The 25,362-nt window shown below is 37.5% G+C and overlaps 2 protein-coding genes across 3 annotated transcripts; one reads left to right on the top strand and one right to left on the bottom strand.

The window, feature by feature from the left end:
- Positions 1-1,061: 1,061 nt before the first annotated feature.
- Positions 1,062-25,091, bottom strand: rassf4a (Ras association domain family member 4a). 2 transcript variants are annotated; one of them, XM_061745404.1, is made up of 11 exons: positions 24,965-25,091; positions 15,566-15,647; positions 15,354-15,429; positions 7,532-7,638; positions 6,413-6,492; positions 5,281-5,450; positions 4,799-4,900; positions 4,660-4,711; positions 4,447-4,568; positions 2,742-2,839; positions 1,062-1,479 (listed from the first exon to the last, which is right to left on the bottom strand). In XM_061745404.1, the coding sequence occupies exons 2-11, from the start codon at positions 15,616-15,618 to the stop codon at positions 1,410-1,412; spliced, it is 930 nt and encodes a 309-aa protein (XP_061601388.1). In that variant the 5' UTR covers positions 15,619-15,647; positions 24,965-25,091; the 3' UTR covers positions 1,062-1,409. The 2 variants fall into 2 exon arrangements, with proteins under 2 accessions (XP_061601388.1, XP_061601389.1); XM_061745405.1 differs by having other exon boundaries at positions 5,281-5,438.
- On the top strand, positions 16,295-17,996 carry LOC133463511 (C-X-C motif chemokine 9-like). Its single transcript, XM_061745080.1, has 4 exons — positions 16,295-16,424; positions 16,574-16,703; positions 16,811-16,894; positions 17,420-17,996. The coding sequence occupies exons 1-4, from the start codon at positions 16,358-16,360 to the stop codon at positions 17,550-17,552; spliced, it is 414 nt and encodes a 137-aa protein (XP_061601064.1). The 5' UTR covers positions 16,295-16,357; the 3' UTR covers positions 17,553-17,996.
- Positions 25,092-25,362: the final 271 nt, after the last annotated feature.

Genomic DNA, 25,362 nt, shown 5'->3' with positions numbered 1-25,362 from the left:
ATAGCAATGCTACGATAATCACTGCATAGGATCAGCGTCTTAAAACAATAACATAAGCATAGCAGTACTAACTCTCAGACGCTTGAAACAAGAGATCTGAATTGAGGATGCTTTCTGGATGGATGGTGAAATGTCTTCAAGAACAAAAGAAAAGGAAGACAATTTTTTCGAGTCACCATGACCTGGATGCCCGAGAGTCTACATCAGCGTGATGCTACACTGACAGGTATTCAGCCTCTCATCTAGGAACCCAAACAATCGTGTCAGAGTCTCAGAAATAAATTACAAAGTTCATCCCAAAATAAACAGTTATGCAATGTAAAAATGTACAATGAAGCATTTGCATGACTATAACATTTGAAGGTTGAGTTGTTTTGGAAGGCAAAAAAGCAGGAAAACCCCTGTTTGCCTATAGCTTCTTATCACAATTCAAGACTGTTCAGACTGTGAGCATTGTTGTCTTCAGGTAAGTCATGAGCTATATATTTGTAAAGACTTTAATTCTCAGCCCTGAGATAGTTGCAAAGGTTATTGTTACACTGTAATATTTCTGCATAGTAGTGCTGTAGTGTCACTGCTCTGTACCTTTAATAAAAACAACAACTTCTCATTATCATGGACTTGCCACTTTGCTAAAGAGCATAATCTTTCGCAGTTTGACAATATAAGTCTCTGTGGGTTAAATAGGATGTGATTATCATTGAATAATAAAATGACAGTGCAGGACATATAATTATAGGTCAGTGTTTTATGGTCAAGGTTAGGTTGTCAAATACTACAACAGTCTGTTTGTGAAACTGTGGGAAAAAGGAACAGACCCTCTCTCAGGATACCTCCATTGTGTAATGATAGAATGATAAGACACACACACACACAAGCTTGGGAACAAGCTGGTACGGAGGGTTGCTCAGGAGAACAATGCTAATCTTTGCTCAGACCATGGAAGCAGAGGAAATAATAAACTGGCTTTTCGGTTTCAGCAGTGCTGTCTGGGTGGATTGGGGGGTGGGAAACTGGCAGAGGATATCATGTCCTGTGTCAACAGAGATTCAGCATAAAAGTAACAGTAAAAATGGTTTATTGCATGAACAGGTATAAATCAGAAACAATGTTTCCCAAAAGCTTTTTTATATAAATATTAATATGTACAGAAGGAGTATTCATACAAAATGTGAATATATTAAAATCAGATATCAAAACTCTAACAATACCATAATACTAGTTTATAAAAAAACAGATTATACAAAATGGTGGTAGTATGTTGCTCTAAAGTAGAGGCACATTGCAAACATTTACATTCTCTACAGCGGTTGGAATATTGTTCCCACAGTAACTCAACAATCGTTAGTGTTACGCCCACCCACGCTTTCACACACACACCTACATGCATGATCAGCTCATGCATCCACTCATACTCTGTCACTGGTGTGAGGGCTGCCTTCAAGCTGATGTACTATCATAGACTTCAGAGCACTGTACCTGTAGAGGTAAAAAAAAAAAAACAACAACAGAAAAACGCACTTCATTAAACATGACACACGCCATCACACTCATACAAAAACACACAAACTCAAACTTGCATGTATTTCATTGTTTCTGTGACTTATTTTCAAAGCTCATTGTTGGATGTTATGACATAAGTAGAACATATTTTAAAACCAGCAGAACACCCCCTACTCCCAGTTTGATGTTAGCTCTAATTTGCATGCCAACTCTTTGGAAGTAAAATGAAAACAAAGATATACACTATGCCCAACACTAAAACTATGTTGCATTGGTGATGGCACAACGCACTAAATACGCAGGGAATTCAAAAAATTATAATACTTTCATATAGGTATATTGTAATTGTGTGCAGATAAGTTACAAACCCTAATACCATGAACTGAGGAAATATTATCTATTACAAAAAAATCATTTTAACCAGCGTGAAGCAGCCAGTCAAGGTATGCCAGATAGTGACTAAATGCATGCTTAGGAATATAAAAACATGCTTTTTATTAACAGTAAAGATCCACTTTCCAATAATTTTTCTAAAATATAATTTCAAACCTGGAAATGAATATAATATGAGTTTTTTAAGGACAAGATGTGTTTGTTTTCTTAGTTTTATTAAATCCAGGTGAAAAACAAAACTTTGACTATTTCTAGTTGAGCCTGTCTGAGACGCTCAAGACATTTGTTCACACTTAAGACATAAATCTTAAAATCTTAAAATAAATCTTATATTTTTCAATAAATGTAAGGCAAAGCCAATTATTTAACACAAAAGCAACTGTTTTAAACCTGCAAATACTTTTTACTTCTACTTTTTTTCTTGAAAAAAAAAAATCCAGTTTCAGAAAGTATTTCTGACCGCAGCCTGAAGTTGTAATGGGTTAATTACATTTGCCAACATTAATTTCCTGGAGATTTAATATAAAATTTATCTAAACCTGTCCTCGCTCTGACCTTAATTCAAGATCAAAAGCTAATAATCTAAGTTCTGAAGTTATGAAACCACAGCCAGAGTAATAAGTGCATACAGGGTTAGGGAGTGAAATCTCAGTCACATGAGCCGAATGATTACAAAAGCTCTCAAACAGCGATGGGTGATGAGCATTTCAGTTAAACACTGTGCTCATTGACGGCCAGAAGCAATTTTAATACCATAATTGTGGCAGGAGACACACATATTAGCTTCACATAATCAAATGAAACGGTTAGTTAAGCAAGCCTTTTTGCTGAGACTCTTGACTTACTTTTTAGTCAGTTTGATTATTTCACGCTCTTCTTCCTCTTGGAGTTTCTTTACAAAGCTATCTAAAACTGGGATCTCAAACTTAATGTACTGGGCAACCTATGGAGAAAAATATAAACACAGTAAGGTATTCCTCTCCTCATTTCATGACAATGCACAGGCATCTTAACCAAAACCAAATCCAAACCTCAGCTCTTCATCTAAGGAAAAAGTATTAAATATATAAATAAATAAAGGAAGGACTAAACTGCCGAACTGCAAGATTTAAGAGTTTTAATTGTTCTGCCAATGACTGTTTAATGTAAGTGTGCTAAAAATATCTTTAACATGAATAAAAATAAACATGCTGTAAGACTATGTTTATTGCAAAGTAAAACATTTTTATATATTCTCTTAATGTTCCATAAAAACGTTAGAAACTGTCTTTTCATGTCCACGCGGTTGGTAAGCTGCTTTAAAGTTTAAAACTCCTCTGTAACCGGGCTGAGATGATCTATTATTGACAAAACCTTTCAAGCAATATTGCTGTTTTATTTATATCACTCAGACCTCCTAACTTATTGTTACATCCGTCCCAAAACAGGATATCTTTCCTCAGGTTGCTAAATTTAAACCTGCTATCTCTCATAAGGTCACGCTATTGTTGCACGTGTGTGTTGTGAATGACATTTGTTTGTAAGCAGATGCAGCAGTGCATTTTCTTTTTCTTTTTTTTTTTTAAAGCACGTGACTGCTACATTTATGATTGCTGTATATACGCCTTAAATAAAATGAAAACAGTATCTTTAAGAATGCCCATATTAACAAGTTGGACAAACAAAGGTGGAATGTGACTAAAAGTAAAATTCTGTGAAGCATGGTATTTCTACTTCACTGTTCAATATATTTCACCAGGATTGATTGGTTTTACTCGTGTTTTGTACCCGGTTTTGAAGCACTGCTTCCACATTTACGTGATCCCCCCCAAAGTCTGTGGGAGCAACACTTGTGGTTCAGTCAGTCTCAAGATTTCATATCTCAATTTTCAGTGGTGGAATAAAAATTCAGAGGCTTTGCTGAAGCAAAAGCACTGAAAAAACAATTTACAAATACCCATTTACAAGTTATTCACTGGCATTTGTCCTAAAGTGACTCTTAATGATGCTTATAATGATATAAATGCAAAACAATAAAAAAAATTCTCTGTTCGAACTATTGAAGGTGGAGCTGAACTGTTACATGTATTTATTTATTTTACTGATCAATTTCTCAGATGATTTATTCAGAAATTCTGAAAACGTCCCTTAGCTTAAAAAAAGATAATTGAAATGTTTTCTTTGTCCAAACAGAAGAAATGAAAGGAAAAGCATTTCATCTCTATCTCTATCTTAGAAGGTTAAACAAAGCACTGTTTGATATTTTACAATGTGCATACACTACACTAAAATGTATTTAAAAAGTTTCAACTAAATCTCATTACAGTGTTTAAACTTTTTCCACCTACATTCACCAGAAGTCACAATTACGGAGTGCTTTTTGAAAACCTTATATTGGGAGTACATGAACCTGGACATATGTAACTCATTTGGGGAGCAACATTTTAATCTTTTCTACTCTGTTTAACTGACAGCGACAGCTACCACTGATTGAGAACTTAAAAAAAAAAGTCACTTATAGTGAGCAAGAAGAAAGAACGGAGAGAGTTGTGGCTTGAAGCCCAAACTCACGTCATATGTGACTTCCTCTCCCAGGTCGGCCTCCGTGATGAAGATCTTGGAGATTTTCTCACACGGTCCATAAAGCACACGAGTCACCAGTGGGTGTTCCCCGTCCCTCAGCCGGGCTCTCTCTACAAGTCCATAGTAAAAGAGAAAACATTCATATCTATACAAACGTAAAAAACCTCTGGTTACAAATCCATGACAAAAGTTAAGACTTACCACCAGACTCATGCACCATATAAAGGACAAACTCTTCATACTTGTTCTCCACCTTGACAGAAACAAATATAAATGAGTTATTATAGCTTTAACTTTGGATAAAATGCCCCATGAAGTGCGACCGCTGTATGCTGCCTACCCTGAACTTATGGAGCAGCAGGTGGAGGACTTGTCCAGTCGTCATGGAGCTGTTAACCCGTACATTAGTGACTGAACCATATGCTGGAGTGAATACAGATGTCTGGAGGCAAGGGAGAAAAAACACACACTTAGCAAAATATAGATGAGGCCTCCTCTGTACAGTACATGCTGTATTAGTAAAGAGCTTTTCGTACAGTCCTAGACATGACAGGGTATTCCTGGCATTGAACACCTTGCACATTTTGCCCAGGAAGTATATAACAAAAAAGGAAATCTCTCCATCTGGAGCTGGAATATGTTCAAGATTAATATTTACACACGTCCTTTCCAGAAGAAACTAATGAAGGCGCTCAGTGCAACAGGCTATTGTCAAAACTGAAGTACAGTCAAAGGAAGCCCCCCGCCCCTCTGCACCTGGAGATATGTCAACAAGGGGATGCATTAATGTGTCCGCCCGCTCGTGCGTTCTGTTTATTGTACCTTGTGGTTGTAGAAGTGACCGTTGATTGAGAACCTGTGTGTACGCAAGCGCTGCAAGTCTCTTGCAGTGTGTGTGTTGGACCTCCTCTGAACTCTCATGAAGGAAGCATCACTCCTGGTCCTCAGCAGCTGAGGGGAGTCCTCTTCCTCCTGACCGCCTGCGTCGCCACCTCAGGGGAGCACACGGATGAGAACACACCTCTCTTCACATATTTGTCGGATTGTGTTGTGTGTGCATTTGCTTAAAAACTTTTTAGATTGGAATACACTTCTGAAACGGATTAAATGTCCAATATCAACTGGACATGAAATTGCATACACTGGGAAAGAAACAAGGACAGACACTCACGATTTAATTTATTTATGATATGATTAACATCACTGATGGAGTTTTATGCTTGTTTAACGTTTTAGGTAAAGCACTTTGTGTTGCATTTTTAAAGATGCATGAAAAGCGCTATATAAATAAAGTTGATGATGATGATGATGGACTTAAAACAATAAAAATGCTTTCCAAATTCTTTATTTAGAGTTTCAAAATGTAATTTCTTTGTTTTTTATTTTTAACTTTAAAGTTAGGATCAGTCCATGGAAGCAAATCCTTTGTTTAAGTCAAAAAGGCAACAACATCGACGTAAACTGAGATCTCTCCACCAACAAACAAGTGGTGGATGAAATCTATGAAACATGTATATAAGAGTGATGGCTCAACACCACCTAATGTGACTTTTAGTAGTAACGTGAACTTGAATATTTACTTTTTTATATTTGAATTTAAATCATATATTCAAACATATGTCACTGAAATAAAAACTGAATATTTTTATAAATGAGGCAAGAAAAATGAATGGTACAAAGAAAATTGGTGCAGTTGTTTGTCTGTGGTCAAGAAGGAGCAACCGATGAAACGGCTTACAAAGGCTATTGTTAGGGCGGTGACTAACTGCTTATTTATAGTGCTGGCAATCTGATCTGGCTGATATGTAAAGATCCTGCTGCACGTGAACAGGCCATCCACTAGATGTTCTAAAATAAGAACTCGTGGAGCTGTAATCTCAGCCTTTAAGATTGTTAGTGTGTGTGAGTAATCCTACAGGTGTGTGTGAGAATCCCTGCACGTGTTTAAGCCTACCAGATGCTTCGGGCTCTTTGCTCAGGGAGTTATTGTTGGACTCTGCGGATGCCTGCTCGGCCACAGCAGATCTATCGATTCTGAAGAGGACAGAGGAAAAATATGTTCACTGAGGCTTAATATTTCTAAAAATGTCTCAACTCAAAGTTCATTTAAGAGCTTTTCCTGGAGCTGACACATGACTGAAAGCCTGTATGTGGTCATCAGATGGGCACAGATCTAAAAGAACAGTTCAATATGACACAGAGCTTATTTGCCTATTCTCCAAAAGAATATGGATTAGAATAGAATTGAATATTGATATCGATCAGTTGCAGATGAATTACCACAATAAGAATATTAGCTCCGCTTGCTAGCTCACAGTTTCAAATAATTTATCCTTAGTTTCAAATAGCCTTTTAATTTTCTTAATTAACCAGATTATTTAGCTATTCAAAGTAAGATGTGAGAAAATCTTTTTTTTTTTCTCTCCAAAATTTCACTCTGTATTTAAATAATAGATTTTTTAAGACTGAAAGACTTTTAAGACAGGACATTTTGGGTGCTGTTGTCATAAATCAAAAATGCATAGCAATGTATATTAAAAGTGAGACTGACAAAAATGACAAACTGTTTTTTTAGGTTCTTTCATTTCAACACATGGAATTTAGTAGAAAGAAACCGCTTGAATTGTTGAAGAGGAGAGGAAAAGGAAGTCTTTATAAAATATGGTCATAGGTGAGATGGAGCTGAAGGCCATTGTTTGGACCGACTTGTTTTAGTGGTGTTACAGTAAAGTAACATTCAGCACAGAGCAGGTCAGATCATCTTGATGCAGATTAAACAATCAGTAAGGCAAAGTATGAAATATGAACATTAAAATAATAAAGAAAAATATCCAAACCACTGTAGCCTATATAATTTACAGAAAATAACTGTGGCTGTATAGCATTTAATGTTGATTAAAAACATTATTTCTTTTCTTTTCTCAATTTTACTTTTCATTAAAAAATAAGAATAAAAGAAATAGAGGTTTCGTTCACATTTTTTGGCTTTAGACTTCCTCTGCTACAGTGCAAGACATTCCCCTCAACGGTGTTGTCATAACAGCAGCAGTTTGTTGAGCCGTGAGGTTGTTACCTGCTCAGACGGAACCGTTCATTGTCATCATACATCTGAAGTCTTATTGGTCGGCGTAGACCCCAGTAAATGTTCAGCAGCCCCTCCAGGATGAACTCTCCATCCTCCTACAAACACAAAGCCACAGAACAATAATGATCAGCAGTCGTATTCAGGGAGGATATCCTGCTGGCTGCCTGCCACGGCGGCTCAATATCAGGTGTACGTGCAGGAATAGTCGCACACAGCAGTGAGGTGAACTGTTCCATCTTGGAGAAACTCTGTTGGGTTGGACCCACCCTCTTTTTTTCTTTTTTTTCCCACATTACAAGGGTGAAGTCATGTCTGAGAACGCAGCAGTGGGGAGAGCTGCAACTGATGGGGGTCACGTAGGCGCAAAGGGAGGAATTTGATTTTCCAAAACTGAAGCTCTAAATTTAGAAGAAAATGGTTACTGGGTTTTCTCTGATGTTAGTGCAAAGGAAAAAAAACTGATTTAATTTATTTCTAAAGCTAAGAGTAACACAACATGTAAAAGGACCAAGTATGGTAAAAATTTCTCCCCGAAGAGCTACGCTTGGAATTCGCAATCAGTCAAAATATTTATAGTAGCACTGCACCTACATAAGCTGGCCTCATTAAAATAAACAGCAACATACCACAACTGTGAACTATGATACAGAAAGCACTTGAAAACCTCTTGATTTGTAACCAGTTCACTAACCCAGCAACTGTTAAAAAAGAATTTGCAGATGGAAAAAGTCTTAATCATTTATTGATGGTGATCTAAACTGCAACATAAAACAGACAAGAGAGAAACTCTTTAGATCTTAATAGCCAGTCTGTTCAGGAGATCCGGTTTGAGATTAGTTTGGTTTTGGCCTTAAAGCATTTTTAATGAATTAAATTCTAAGAAATGTAATCCGAATAACTGGAAACATCAAGAAACAACTTAAAAAAAATCCCAATGAAAGCACAATGAGCTCAAACTTGAAAAACCCTACAGAAAAAATAAAATGTATATTGTAATACATAAGTATTAAGATAGATGATGCATAAAGGTTTTAAGGAGGCCTTTATTAATCAGTCAGAGCTTCATTAAAGACTGTATGCCAGTCATGTAAAAGTCTCCCAGTGCTGCAGGGCTCGAGTCCTCTGAGGACACATGAGGACCTCAGTTTGCTCAATTAGCCACAGATTTGAAGATGTTTATCAACATGCTGTTGCAGTGGTGAAATTCATTTTTCAGGCTTTCTCAGCCCATCAACATATGCCTTTCATGAGCTTACACTGTGGACGATTCAGTTTAAATGTATCACTTGTGGTAATCACATTTTTACATTTCATAATTCCAACAGGGCTGTCATAGTACAACACTGGGGCCAAGAAGAGGGTCAGCAGTGATATGTCACCTGTTGAAACACTGCTAATACAGATTTACAAATTATTAGACTGAAAAGTGATTTAAAAAGAAAATAAAAGTACAAAAAAGCAAGAATCAGCAGAGAAAAGATTTGCACAAGGCTTCATTGTTTCTGAAATGTAAACACTGAGCGCAGCTGCACCGCTGGACCCCGCCAACCTGCCACTCCTGAGCTTCCTGAGCAGGCATGAACACACCCTCACATGCACGCTCGCTCGGATTCACACACATGCGAGTTAGGTCAGCAAAGCTATTTTTGGAGAGGGTGGTTAATCAGTGCTGCACGTCTGCCTCTATAAAGCTTCGGAACGTGCTCCAGCCCTCTCACACTCCGTCTCAGACTTCAGCTTCACAGCCATCCCTCTGTTTATCTCTGTGTTCAGACCTGCATTTAAAACGTCAAAGGTGAGGACAATTCATTTTTCTTTTTCCTCTTTTATTGCTTCTATTCCTTCCTACAGAAAATGTACATTTCATCAATTTCCAAAAGATGATTTTAAATGAATTTTTGCACCGTAATAGGTTGTATAATATACAATAATGTATTTGTACTAACAAAATGTGACACAACATGAAAGTCAAAGTCTAACGATACTGTTCTATTATGTTTTTCTGCAGAATGAAACGCAGGCGGTTGCTGTCCCTGCCTCTCTTACCCACCATTACTGAGACGCTTGAGGACTTGCCTATCCATCCCTCATCCTCCCAGTCTAGCCTGAGCTCCCAGTCTCAAGAGGACTACATGAGCAGCATCCAGGCCCTTGCGAGCCCCGTTGAGGTGCCGAGCCACGGCCCCGTCAGGCTCCATAAGTCACCCAGACTGCGGCAGCTCTCAAAAGCTCAGATGAAGCTCTCAGTCTCAGTCACTCGTGCATCTCCCCGCACGCTAAGGACTTCCAGATCTTCATCAGGTCTGAATGTAAACAGCTCAGAGGATTTTTCCATCAAGATGAGCAGAGAACAAAACTGCAGGGGTCAAGACCCCGTAGACTGGCTGTTTGGACAGATCATGGCTTGATGAGCAACACTTCACTTGTTGTGGGAAGCCCTGTGGGTACTTTGGTGGAATAAGGAAGCAAGGCCGAGGAACCTCACGAGGAAGCGCTTTTTGTGTGTTCCTGAACAAAGACTAAATCACCATATGGCTCATGAGAAAAGAGCAGTATTTATTTTTTATGCACTAAAGACTCAGGTCTACATGTTTACATAATTTTGTCATTTTTTTTCTAAGATGTAGATGATGGAGTTTTTAATAAAATGCCAAAGATACATGACATGTCTATGCATTTGATTTTTCACAACTACTATTGCAGAAGAACTGAGGATCCTTAAATCTGGAAACCGGCATAAGAAATACATTTTGTTTTCTGTTCTGTTGATGTTAGACCATCATGAGACGGGTTAGTTTTACCCTACTGATGATGTATTTTGGGGTGAACCAAAACATGTAAATCTGACAAACCATTTCTGTTTTTATTTTAAAGACATTGAACCCCTTTAAATCTTGACAAAAAAATAGGCAGAAATCCTATATTTTTTATTTGAAGTGTTCATTATATATTGAAATAAAAAAACTAACTAAATTACATCTTAACCTATTAACAGTTTCTAAATAATAATACTTTTTTGTATCATTATGAATACATTGGATAATTTTATTAATTCATTTTAAATTGTATACCACTTTTTTATTTAATCATTATAATGTGGTTGGTACAGAGGTCTCAGGAATTCATGTATCAAATATGATACATCTAGTATTATTTATTAATTATTATTGGTATGGGAATTTTCAGAGGCTAAAGGAACCTGTGATACATTATTATATTATTACATTATTATTATTATTATTATTATTATTATTATTATTATTATTATTATTATTATTATTATTATTATTATTATTATTATTTTACAGTTTTAGATAGCAAACAGGCTTCTCTTATCTTTAGACCGCAGTTGACAATTAGCTCATTATTAACCAGCGGTACAAGATAATACAACATTTTTAAGTATACCAATATGATTAATATGATTTCATTCTAAAATAATGACTTAGTCAACAATTAAAAATCTAAAATCATGATTATCTTTTTTGATGTGGATACTTTGTGCTTCTATTTAAAGTATAGATTTTATTGCAGCATTATTATCAAGAGAGTCTTAAAATAGTTGTGCTTTATCCCACCTTTACTATCAAACAACAAAAACATACAGTAACTACACTGTCTCATTTGACAAACAAGTTCAACAAAAAAACAAACCTAAATAAAACATCTTTGGAAATAGTATGATACTACACTAAGTAAATGGTTGGACCATCTTTACATTTGATCACAACACATATGTTGCAAATCATATGCAATGCCACAACATTTATTTATTTCTAAAGGTGCATCAGTCTTTTTTTTTCTTTTGCCAAAAGCTTGTTTTGTTGACAGGTGAGTCTCGCTGCAGCGTCAAGTCTTCTCCAGCACATTGTAAACAATCTCAATAATGTTATGATCTGGTGGCTAATCCGTGCCTGAAAATGATGTGTAACGCTTTTTCAACCGCTTTTACAAAACTTGATCCTGATGAATTATCATCTTGGAATATACACACACCATTAGGAAATAATGATTCTGCTAATGTAATAACACGGCCACTTAGTATGCTAAGGTTGTCAGCTGACCTTGTATTTTCCACACACAACAATGCTGAACCTTGACTTGATCAACTGAAGCGACCCCTGATTATAACAGTGCCTCAAAAAGACTTGCACAATGATGAGAATTTGACTCCATCTGCTGGTTTTCTTAAACTGATACCTACCACTCCGTACTCATAGGATAACATTACTTTTTTTCAGTGCTCCCTTACAAGTGGTGACTTTTTATTTGATTAGCACCATTTGTCGTAAGGCTAAACTTATGTTTAGAGCTATACGTTGAATTAGTCTCACATTGTGGTTGCTGAAATGCTTTTACTGTCACCATTAAACAATGACTTACTGACTGATTTTTCCTTAATTAGACTTTTTTTTGCTGGATTCCTTCCTAGAAAAGTGTCCTTCCAGGTATTAATAATGTATATTTACAGTTCTTAATCCAATTTAGTACATTCAAAAATCTCATTAGTTTTTTGTTTACTTGAAGCAGACAAAGAATTTGACCCATCTTAAAACCGAGTAACATATTTTCTATGACCACAGGATGTGTCTTCTGGAAAAGTTGTTTAAATAATAAGAAGCCATTCAATGCACCAATTAGGGTTAAAGAACATGCAGTCACTTGAAATATATTAATGATTTCAGTAGCCTACATTTTCAATAAGACATTCTTTTAAACAGAATAAGAAGCAATGGAAAGATTTCCACAGAGGCAAATTAAACCATACTATTATTTAATTACAAGTACCTTTTATCATTGTAAGATTTGCTGATAAGAATATTATTTAATTACTTAATTTTCCACTGCAACTGCATAAATGAACAATAGGATTTCCCTTCAACACCCGTGATTCTCAACGTTACATTGCCATCTAGTGGTGTAGTTTGAACCAAATATTACCAAACACAGCCAGTAGAGAGTGCAAAATGTTTGAAAGATGATATATGGTTTCCACCGGTGGCAGGCCGGAGCAAACATTCAACCACGCCTGATGTTATTGAACCGAAACGACCCTTTTGACTGCAACTCATAATTTTATGAATAACTTTTAGAAACCTATGTTTGAATGTAAAATGCTTTTCAATCCCATTTAAATAGCGCAAGCATTTAAGAAAAAGCTGTCTTTTTCAGGTGTGCTGTGATGTCTACACATAAAATAAAAAATGCACCAAAAATAAAAATAGGACTGCAAATAAACCGAGAATGCCACCGGAACCAATATAAAAACAGATGCCATCAAACTGCTCTGTGTTAGGCAAAGGGGATTTAAATTGATTACAAGGGATTACCATCCTACCGTCCTAGTCCTGTGGATTGTTCCATTTAATAATTAGAAGCCCGTTTTCTAGTTATGATATTGGTACAACAGAATTTACTGTGTCATGTCATGAATGTCATTACAGAAAAACAAACAAACAGTATTGGAACCTAATCAGTCTGAAACTGATTTACAGTTTACAATTTAGTTAAGAGTTGGAAGAAAGTTCACAAAGTTTGGAAAGGAGGTGTTTGATTAATCAAATATCATGCTATGGTCTGGTTCGAATATTTAAAGACAGCCGTATTAATTTGAAGTTTGCTGCATATCTAAATTGATCTACTAAGCCGAATTGCACCTTCACATGAAGGATTTTCTGCCCTGGCACCAGATTCTTGCAACGAGAGAAGCCATTGGAGGATGCAGGACAGAAATCAGCAGCAATTATACTATTACAGTTAGGGCAGATATTGTGTGAGAAAACATACATGTCCAAGCTTGTTTTCTCTTCGAATGGTTCACATAGAACCACAAAGTGAAATCACCTGACATGTCCTTTAGACATGACTAACAAACATCACCTGACTACCGGTACACCTGCAGAAGGTATTTATGATTTAAATGTCTAAGCAATATAAGCGTTCTACAGAGACAATCAGTGTCTTCTTTTTCCACACAGAACTGTTTTTCATTAGACAAGTATAATCACATTCTGTTTAAGAATGATGACGCAAGTCATCATTGTTATATCTAAACTCATTCACACAGTCAACATATTTTTTCTAGAAATGTCCATTAGGAATTTCCAGATGTTTATCTTAGGCCACCGTCAAACCCAAGAATGCCACTGCTATGTAATGTTTTGTCCCTCATATCCACAAAATATCTAATGAGTCAGTCTTCAGCAGATGGGATGCAGCTGGACCTCGGGCTGGGATAACTTTGCCACTTGCTGTATATACAGTCCATCTTCGACATAAACGGGTATCTTGACACCGATGAATAATTTATTCAGATTCAAACTTATCAATGAAATAACTTTCAAAATAATAATAAATGTGAGTTACGTGGAATATACACTTATCATTATTTGTATAGTTTCCACTCAGGAACACGTGCAAATGAATGTATCTAAACTGAACTAAGAACAAATATGAAAATTGCACAAACAGAAATAGTTGACGCTAAGCATCATACTTAGTTATGTGAGGATTACTCATGAATTGTGAAGCACTTCTACATTAATCATACCCTAAGACTCTGTTTTCTGCAAAGATAGTCTACATGCCTCTATTTTAAATTTCAGACCCACCAATCACTGTTATTAGATTAATATAGCATCCACTTTGTCCTGACAAAATCATGAAAAATACAATTAGCTATGTAAATTTAAGGCACTTACATGCAGTACATGTGCAACATATAAAGATTTACATCTATATCTGTCAAACTCTTGTTTTGAAAAAATAGATATCATAAGCAGTACTTATTTTTTATCTATCTTTTGTCACCTGTCCGGCTACTACTTATATAAAAAGCCACACTTAAACACAATTGTTCTTAATGGACAGATGAAGGGTAAGTCAGTAATACAGAAAAAACACAGTAGTCTCTTATTACAGCTATTGTGCTGGAAAAATACAGCTGAAGTTTAAAGTGAAGCATGTTTTGGTTGAATTACATAAACCAAGTTTTACTTTCTTTTTTTTCTCTTTGGCATAGTTCTACGATGACACACTGTCTCCACATTAAAAGACTTGGGACAGCCTCTTACAGAGCCATGCACTGTGTCCTGTGTATCCTGTGATCCCTCACAATGCGCTGAGTCATTTTAGATAAAAAGAACACAGATCTGTTTAATATCTTCGCTCTGGATATCAACATTCACCCTTTTAGGGACGTAAGCTTTTGAGTCCTTTTTGGTTAATATTAGACCGATATTATGACATCCATACTTTCTCTCTATATATCTGAAGCTTGCAGCTGCATGGGATTTTCCCACAATGTGACAATGTAGTGAGTCGGATGTAATGGGTCTACTTTGGGGAATGAAATGAGGGACACATCTTGACCACTCTGCCCTGCCCTTCGTAAGACACACACAGACAAACATATGTGTCAAAAACCTGCTGGTGAACACATAGGGGAAGTCCTGACCATGAAACCCATAGAATGATTATCTGACAAATAACATAACCCTGGCAAAAAGAAAAGGCTTATGATGGAAGTGTTTTTCTATGCCAACTCTTAGGATTGAAATGTGAGACTCACCCTCTCCTTCCTCGCTCAATTTGAGGGAAAAGGGGGCTTTTTGTGGGTTACCAGACATTTACCATGTTGGAAAACAACCCAGGAATCGCAGGTCTGGCCTCACAACTGCCCGCACAGAAACCAATCTGGTCTCAGCTTTTTTACTGTTCTTTGGAATGTGTGTGAGCGCACCAAGTGTCCTGTTTGCTTTATTATTTCCAACAGCACCGTCACCATTTGCTTTTCCTCAGCTTTCCTTACCTCACGAGTCCTGAGCTGGAAGTTTTTCCCTTCGTGGTAACAGTTGTAGGTCCTCAGAAGCGACAGGATGTCAGACCTGAATGTGAACACAAAGGTCGGATTAGTTCCCACAGTTCGCAGACAATTAAAGCATTGATAAAATGAAATGCATGAAATCGCCCCCCTTGACTTTATTTCATTATTATTCCTACTCTCCGTGCGACTGAACTTACTTTGAAATGATCTTATCTTCATTGAGCTTCACGTAGGTCTGATGGCCACTCATTCTGACTCGAGCACCAGCTGTTGCAGAAGCTGAAACAAATAAAGCTCATAAACTTAAATAATGACTGAGTCTATATAAATATTAATGACCAGTTACAAATAATTTAATTATTCAAGAGAGGTCATATGCATCAAAAGGCAATGAAAAAAGCCATTAGACATGTCTAGCAAAATATTTATTATATATACTATAAAGTTGGAATTCATGTTTTTTGTTGGTTTAAAGTAAAGCTATGGGTCACTGCTCCGGAGTTAAGTGCAGGGAAGAGGAGTTCGGGGAAGTCACATGGGGCTGTTGACACTGAGCCAGCAGTGACTGAAGTATTGTGTTTAAGCAAAGCTGACAAAGCCTGAGGAGCAGTGTCATATTCAAAGATAGCTCCTGTTACTGCAGACAGATAATAAATCATTTGGGATAATGTGATAATCATCGTTTATCTGTGTTGTTTCCTTTTAGGAAAAAAAAAGTTTATGTGTGATGCTTGCCGTGCTCGACAGAAAGGAAGGGAGATATCACTCACAGTCTTTTAAGATTTCAAGCAGTGAATGATAAATCTAGAGGAATGCTGTCCCTGATCCCTGCACCATCATATGTGTATCCTGAGTTTGAGAAGGGAAGGTAGATTGGGGGAATTTCCTGGTATGGAAAACCCAGCTCTGACTGGTGGGGGAGGAGCATCAGTATAAAACAGCCACATGTGGATCAGAAGCTTAGTGCAAACGCTCAGCTTGTCAGCAGCATGAAGTTCAGTCCCCAGTTCATCCGTCAGCTCGCTTTCTTAAGCTTCTGCTGTCTCCTGACCAGAGGTAAGAGTCTATAGACTATCAATGCTTCTGTTAACGTCCGGCTTTGCTGTTTTCTCTTATCTCAAGCATGTGAGCATGTGTTAAATATGCCTCTGCTCGTGATATGCTTTATTGAATTAACCTCTAATCGTGTTGTTGTGTTGGTGCAGTGAGGGAGTCAGACAGCACGTTTGTCCCAGGAAGATGTTTGTGTCCAGCGACGCGGCCAGGTGTCAGGGGACAACTGAAAGAGCTCACGGTCTACCCAAAGAGCCCGGGCTGTAGCAATGTCACAGTCATGTGAGTACCAGGTGCTGCAGACACACATGGAACCATCCACACATATACAAACACACGCGTGCAAAGATGAGTTGAACTCAATATCTTGTTTAATTTGTGCTTTTCAGAGTCAAACTGGAGAGGAACGATGAGAGTGTCTGTCTGAATCCGGAGGGGCCGATGGGCAAACAGCTCATTCGATGCTGGAATAGGTGAGTTTTGGCCAACAACACTTACTGACTGACTAATTTAGTAAATTAATTGAAACACAAACATGACGAGCAGGCACAGTAGCAAAAAACCCAGAAATGTTACATCTGCAAATGTTTCATAAGAAAAGCCAACATATAGTTATGGAAACAATTTCAAGTTTCAATTTGAAGCAATGGCAGTATGCAATATTCAACTTAAATATGCCAACAGAATAAACCACTACAAAATAACGCAATTCCTTACCAAACCAGTTCTTGTGATAACAAAGAACCCAGTTGTGCAATTTTTTTTTCTTTCATTTCTGCAGCTTTTACTGCTTGGGAAACAGCAAGGAGTGTCATTTACGACTGCCAAACATAACAATCCACAAATTTTGTCATGCAGACCAATCTTTTAAATGTGATTGTTCTATATAAAGATTACATTTAACAATATACACAAATTACAGGCTTAGAGATTGCATGTTACGTCGATATTCTTTCATTTTTGCATCTAAACTGGCTGTCCCGCTTTTTCATTTTTAGAAGCACTAAGCTGAATCGTGATGTCAAACTGTGTCTGAAGAGGAAGAGAAGAAGGAATGGTGGTCGGCGTCAGCGGCCACAACAGAGGAGACGCGTCCGGAGCCAGAAAGCATCCTCATCAGACTCACAATAGTTAAGCAGCTGAAAGTCCATTCATGGAGAGGAGCGTCTACAGACTGATTCTTGCTGCACTGCAGACTGATGTAACTTCAGTCTATCAGTGGCTACAAAGAAAGCAACACATAAGTACAACTCAGTCAACAAATGTCAAACTCCGACGTACTTCACTGAGTTTTCGCATGAGGTGTACAGTAAATCTGTTTGCAGGGCAGCAGTAGGGGGCTTTACTTTTTCTTGTGCAAATATGACTGATTTGTTAAAAACCAAGCCCGGGAGGCTTGTCATAAATACTGACAGATTTTGTATCTAGGCGTTGTTAAATGTATTGTTTATGTGCACCTAACTGGTTCTGTATAAGCAGCTGGAAAAGTCACAAAAGACTTGGTTGGTTATTTATTTTTATATGAATATGGGAGTTTCTTATACAATGTTTTTTTAAATAAATATAAAAGAACAATACTGTGGTTGTGTGTTTTTTTTAGGCTCAAGCCTTTGATATGGCCTCATAATCAAAGGAAAGGGAGGATGAGTTCTTCCTTGGCAGGACGGGAGAGGTCAATGAGACCTTAGCCTCGGCTTTAGTTAATAAACTACAGGATGTAAGTTTGTAGGAGGCAAAAAACAAACACATTCCACTTTAAGAATATGAGTATAAATATTGTATCTAACAGCTATAGCAGAAGCAAGTGTGTGCTGTTTTTCTAATGGCACTTAATTAAGTAAAATGTTTTGTATTTTTATGGACTACACAACAGTATTTTCCAGCTTAATCAAACTACCTGAAAATATATGGTTCATGTTAGCTGATAAACACGCTTCTCATAACACTGAAAGATGGGAGATAAGACATCTAGATACTCACGCTTCATACTTCACCAGAGTGGTAGTTATGTAAATGACTAAAGCGTGTACCAGCCTGTTTTGTTCTTATTCAGAAATCACTCAACGCTAATGTGAACTCTTGCAAAACTGTTTTGTGATCCCATTCCCACACATGAGCAAATCCAAGTAAAATGGAAAGTGAAAGTTAAGTGCAGCTTTGCCAGCGGCTGGGACAGGGGGCTTTTCACGCCTGGTTCTTTATCAGTGAACTCAGTGAGTACGGTAAGCAGTAAAGTGAAAGTCAAATATGAGTCACGTGTAATGGGGGCACAAAGGTTCTAACCGAAGATAAACTTTATATTACTGCGGCGCATGTGAGAGAAAAACCCTCTTTAAAAAGCTAATTAAGGGACTAAGCTTGTTTCTTGATTTATTTTACATTCCTACATCTTCACGTTCTTACTTTAATTCCAGCTAAATTAACAGTGCATAGTGTTTTTTTTTATTTGACTGTATATTAAACTGCCAGTGTAGAAATAAATCAAAAAGTTTGATCTAATCTGAAAAAGATATCCAGCATCGTAGTCTCATTCAAACTTCACCTCATAGTGACAGAAGAGCCCTTTTCATTAGTTTTCACTGATCTTTATCTGCACTCATCGATGTACAGGGAACTACTCTACTGCTGACTATTGCCTGTTATCTTTCTGCAGAAGTAACTTAAATACTGGCTGCAGTAAGCACCAACAAAAGACAAGCACAGTGGTCACTTGGAAACAACTTGGAAACAACTAACACAGTGGACATGTGGACCACTGTGTCACGTCCCCTTAGTAACTCAAAAGACACTGTAAAAATGATGATTTGTGGAAGCGACGTGAGTTAAAGCATCAAGCTCTTGGGCATGCATCAGTATGTGACAAGCAAAAACTCTATCAAACATCAGTCATTATTATTTTTTATGTGATAAAAAATGTATTACCTTTGTTGGACTTCCATTGGCTTTTTCTTGACCATGTCACAACCTTTTTTAACGATGTAATGGACTTTTAAAGCACTAACTGTAGCCATGTGGAAATGTCAGTACAGACAAAATAATTATCAACTGTTTTTTTATTTAAACTTTATTTAACCAGGAATGTCCTGTTGAAATTAAACACCTCTTTTTCAAGTGAGTCCTGGCCAAGAAGCAGCAAAAAGTTATACTTTCAAAAAAGTAAAATTCCACATAAACTAGATAAAACAGTTACAGGTTAAGGAGGCTGTCTCACGTGCTCTCAGTCTGGATTTAAAGTCATTCAATTAGATAAGTTCCCGTAGTCTCAAGTCCTTTTGCAACAGGTTCCATGCAGAAAAGACAAAAGCCCTCATTCCCAACTCAATGCGGGCACATGGAACAGTGAGCAACAGATTATTGCTTGAACGAAAATCATAAGAATCAACACTTCTCCGTGTGATCAAGTTACAAATGTAAGAGGGCAGTAGTCCAAGCATGGCCTTGTACTGTAAATAAAAGTGTACCAGTGAGCCAATCTCTTGGTGGACAAAGAAGGCCATCCCACTCGAGAGTACAGTTCACAATGATGGGTCAAGGCCCTGCAATTTGTAATAAGCCTCAGAGAAGCATGTAAAATTATGATGGTGCTTATGCTATTTACCATAGAACTATATGTAAAAATTTTCCCTGTGACGTTTTGTCACAATAGTACTCTGTAAGTTCCCTAATAAGTATGCAACTCTGGATTGACATCAATGTCACTGTAAGAAGGCAGAGGGTACCTGCAATTGCCTTGTGAGATAGACTGAATATATAACAACGGACAAAGCCTTTGGTCTCTTGATCCACTGGTTTCTGAAGAGCTGTTTTGAAAACTGTATGGTTTTTCTTCATACAGGGTGCAACAGGAACACAACCACCGCACATCAATCAAAATTAACGTTCCTCGCAGCTCCTTCAGCCAAACCCTGCAAAAATATCTGCAGAGCTGCCAGCAGAAGTTTACCGGGGGATATACTGTTTGACATGTTGACTTCACGGCAAAATCAAAAATGACATTCACATTTAGCCAATGCTGGGTTAATACAGATAGCTGGTTGCTTTACTAAGCGCGGTAGCATGACTATTAAGGATGAGAAAGTAATAACGGCCAGCAATTGGCTGAGCCGACAATCTATTATTAAAGAAAGAAATGTGTTGCTTTATAGAGGGCTCTCAAGTCTCACGCATTTCAACAAGTTCACATGCCACACATGGCATTTTCACGCTGAGGAATGAACTTCACCACACAGTAACTCCAACAGCCCGTGTTTCTTACAACGTAAGGAACAGACCATTCTCTTACCGAACACTAAGCTCTCGACTCAGAGCAGTTGCCTGGAGTTACCAGCCAATTAGCCAATCAGAAAATAGAATCTCTCAGCCAATCAGAAAATAGAATCTATCAGCCAATCAGAAAATAGAATCTCTCAGCCAATCAGAAAATAGAGTATTTTGTTGCTGGGTGATGTCTGGGTTTCAGCTTCGAGCGTGAATGCATAACACACATCACTCTTATACACACGCACACACTCAGACACAAAAACAGGGGCCGAATAACCACCACCGTTCAAGGGGCTTATTTATAGTTAAATTTGTTTTTCTTAATTAAATTTTTTTGTTTGTTTGTTTAGAGCAGAATGAGACCACTGTTGTTGAAGGGGCTCATTTTGCTTTGTTATTATTTTTATTTTTTATTATTATTATACATCACTAAGCATGAATATTGTGAAGAGACCATGCCACTATGGTGTTTTGCTTTATTGTAGAATAAATAAAACTGTGCATTTGATATAATCAAATTAGTTCTGTCTGAAGAAGCTGGGTCTATGGGACACTGGGAGGGAGACATTCTTCCGTGCCTTCCCCCCAAAAGAAAAACAAAACCAAATCTCCAAGTTCAAAACTTGAGAACCCTGGTTTATATAAACTCTCCTGACGTGGTACAAAAAAATGCACCCCCCACAGAGTCATCATGGTTGGGAAATCAAAATGTCTTTTTGAACCAGGCTGTAAACAGCTCTATTTTTCCCTAAAGTTGGACATTTTGACATGGGAGAAAACTAATATTTGTTGCGCATGAGCCTCAACCCGGACGTTAGATGGTTTGTGCTGGTGTGAGACAGTCACTTATCTCAAGCCACTCCCTTAACAAATATTGACAGTGGCAGGTGAGTGCTAATGGAACTACAGCAAATGGATAAATAGGCGGAATTACACAATGTGTTGGTCAAAAGAGAAAAATCTATGGACTCAAGGATACTGAACTAAGGAGGGAGCCCGCCATAATGGGCTCCTCTGGTTCTTAGTAGAAAACAAGTCCAGCAAACAGCCAGTGTCTAACAAGCTAATCAGACATGGCATACTCCTGGAAAGCTTTTGCCACAGACTTTTCTGCAGTGGTCAGGAAGTGTATTTTGAGAGGGATCCAAAAAAAGCTTAGTTCGGCTGCTCAAGAGGATTTAACAAAGAGTCTTCAGGACTGAGGCTGCAAACACCACTGCACCTCCATCTCTTCGGAGTACAAAGCACAGAATACAGTCATTCAGCTGTTCAAAGAGATGGCAAATAAACAACATCCACTTTATAACTTGCTACCATGTGCAAGAGCTGACATAGCAAAAAATCAGAGTTATGAGGCAGCACAGTATTGCACAAGACAATATGAACAGGTAAAAAGCAGTAAGTTTCATTTGAGTGACTGTTTATACAATACTGAAGTTAAGGAAACCAAGACAGAAGCTTAAGCTGTCTAAACCTGTTTATATAGTCATCCCTGTAGTACACCATTGTGTCTGTGTCTCCTCTCTCTGTTCTTCATTCTCTCCGACTGTTCTTTCTTTTCCTGCTCTGCCCGGCTGGCCTTCGGCAGCATGGTCCCCCCTTATGAGTCAGGTCCTGCTCAAGGTTTCTTCCGTCCTAAACGGGAGTTTTTCCTTGCCACTGTTTGGCTTAAGGTTTTTCTGTCACTAGGGGAGTTTTAACCTACCATTGTTTATGCAATAATTTCTCAGGGATCATGTCCTGGGTCTCTGGAAGACACCTAGAGACAAATCCTATTGTGATGGATGCTATAGATAAAATTGAATTGAAATTAATTGAAGTCTCTTTTTATGTGTGTGTTTGTGTGTTTAATATATGCAGATTGCATTTATTAAAGTGTATGCATGTATCAATTGTAATAATTGTGTTTTTTTTTAACCTTTTTTTCAGTTCAGTTTTAACTTGTTTAACACATGCATAAGTAGATTGTTGATTATTTCCTTTGAGTAATTCGAAAAATGAAGTATCTAAGGTAAAAAGAAACTGGTAGTCAGAGTGCAGTGCAAAAAATAATTGGATGTCAGACATAAAAAAACTAGGCACAAAAAAATAAGATAAAAATGTACTAGTTGAACTGCAATTCTAATTTTCAGTTAGCTTTCCAATGTTAATTCTAGTGTTTATCTAATTTTGATATCATAAAAAAACTTTAGTTAACAGGATTATCTTTTCACTGTTAGTTTCAGCTTTAGTTTTAGTTGTTATTAACTATAATAACTCTGGTGAGTATGAATGCAAAGGTGCATGTGATTACATAGATTTGTGATGTTTTAATCTGCTATAAAACTATATATTATATTAAGTGAGTGCGCATATATTCAGATATTAACTGTGAGCATGAACCATATATATTAAGAACTTCTTTAACAGCTGCATTTGATGCGTTTCACCATGTTGCTGGCAAGACAGCACAGCGGTGAGTTGGTCAATACTGTCGCCGTACAGCAAGAAAGTTTCCAGTTTGAGTCCCAGTCTTGGCTGTTTTTATGTGGATTTGGAAGTTGTCCCCATGCTTGTGTGGGTTGCATCCAAATACTACAGCTTCCTTTCACAATCTAGAATAATCTATCAGGTTGATTGGATTGTAAATTGACCATAAAAGTAAATATGAGTTTGATTATTAGCATGATTCTGAATTTAACAGAAGCAGGTAAGGAGAGTACATTAATGACGATGGCATGATGGTGACACCTAGTGTCTGCATTGTGCTACATACTGACTTCACTGTGATCTTTAGACTTGGTGCTCCAGTCACGGATGGGACATTAAACAGCTACTTTATTGTTTAAAGTCAGTCTTGCAGTCTGACAGCACTGAAAGGCTTGAAAACTTTGTTGTATACTTTACTTCAGAGTTGTTTTAAATGGCTACGACTTGAGATGACATATTTAGCTGCAGTGTTGGTCACAAGATTAAAAAGGGGAAGTTCAGCAGAAATATGCAACTTATATAAGAACCATTTCTTAAATAAGTTCTGATACACCACATGCTCATTTGTTCATAATAATTCAGTGTTGATAATGAAAGCCTTCTTTGCAACACATAAGAACAAACTTTTAGGGTAAAAAAATAAACAACAAAAAAAGACCAATCTCTGTTACACAGTGATTTTTCTTTTCTTTTTTCTTTTTTGTATTTCTTGCAGCTTAAGCAGGAGTTACTTATGGGTGAAAAACAGAAGAAAAACTGCTTGCATGTGCAGTGCTGGCCACCACAAAAACCGGGAAGCAGACAGTCCACTATACTGTCTGACTGAGAAGTGATCTCTGGGAGCAGAGGTGCCAATTCAGCTTAACAAAATGAGCAAGAAGTATAAGATTTGTGACGTTTTCAAGACTGCTTCTCTTTTTAACTCAGTAGCCTACATGTACTTTATGTTCAATTCATCATAGTGAATGTTGTTTAATCTTCATGAAAGTCTCAGGTATGTCTATAATTGAGGCAAAGGTGCACCTGGCTTTCTATAGCTCTCCTCTGGTAACCTCTATCTCTTTCGTACCCTCATCCAAGCAAAATGGCAACACAATATGTGCATATTGGATGGTCAGTCTCATGCATATTAATACAAAACAATGGGTGTATAAATTTTCCATAACTTCGATGATTCCAGGCTGTCACCATTTTAATGAATTATTCAGCTATTGCACATTATTGCTCTGGAAAATGGCCAAAAGGGTCAGAGATGGGCTAAATTTCTCTTCTCTTTTGTATGAGCTCTCCTAGGTCCCTCTGAGCAAAAACTGCCTCAGTGGACAAAGAACCTCATTGCAGGTCCACTAATTGGTTTGATCGTCCCGAGATTCGCATCCAATTATCGCACCTATAGCAGGATACTGGCAGCTGCGCCCGCGGACACAATTCCGTGCGTAAATGTGCAGGAGAGATCCAAGTAGAGCAATAGTTGAGCTATTTTCTACAGCGTTTTCAAGAAAAAACAATATTTTGACACAAATAGACTGATGCACATGCAAATCATTTGGTGTGATGCTGTTTATATCAGTTGCTTCTAATAAAAAGAGAACACGAAGTGGGTTTTTTTTAAACGTTAAATCGAGAACAAATGTTTTTTTGTATTCATACGTCTTAAGGCAGAGAAACTATTCAATTTTGACCTGCTACCAACTTCCTACCATATTAGACCAAAGAGCGCTTCATTGTACGGGACCGGTCAAGCTTCCTATCGCTCGGTTTTGTCTCGTAGTCTAAACACCTTCGATATTAAATGTGGTCAGTTTGTGTCTTACCATAACAAAGTGAGCCCCGCGTCTTCTTCCTGTATCCAGCAGCGATGTATGCGCCTTATCGTTATCAGTGTTCATGCCTCCTCGCCGGCGCGGTATTCAGGGCTGGAGGAGAACACTGACAGCACCATAATCCAATAAAAAGACGCTCTGCTCAGCCCCAGCCATTAAACGTGCAGTATAGGCGGCGCATCGCTCCCCTCCGAACTGCTGCACCTCTACATTTAGGCTACGGGATCTCTACCTCTCTTTATTCTTTTACTAAATGTGTGATTTAGTCATTCAAATATAAGGTTTTAACAAATAACTTAGGTTTGATGCAAACATAAGCAGGTATGTGCTCTTTTTGTGTATCATGGAGCCTGGAAAATATTCCATATGTACTACACTCTTAATTGCAT

Source organism: Cololabis saira, chromosome 17 (assembly GCF_033807715.1).
Source record: "Cololabis saira isolate AMF1-May2022 chromosome 17, fColSai1.1, whole genome shotgun sequence".
NCBI lineage: Eukaryota > Metazoa > Chordata > Actinopteri > Beloniformes > Belonidae > Cololabis > Cololabis saira.
This window is presented reverse-complemented; position numbering and strand designations above follow the sequence as displayed.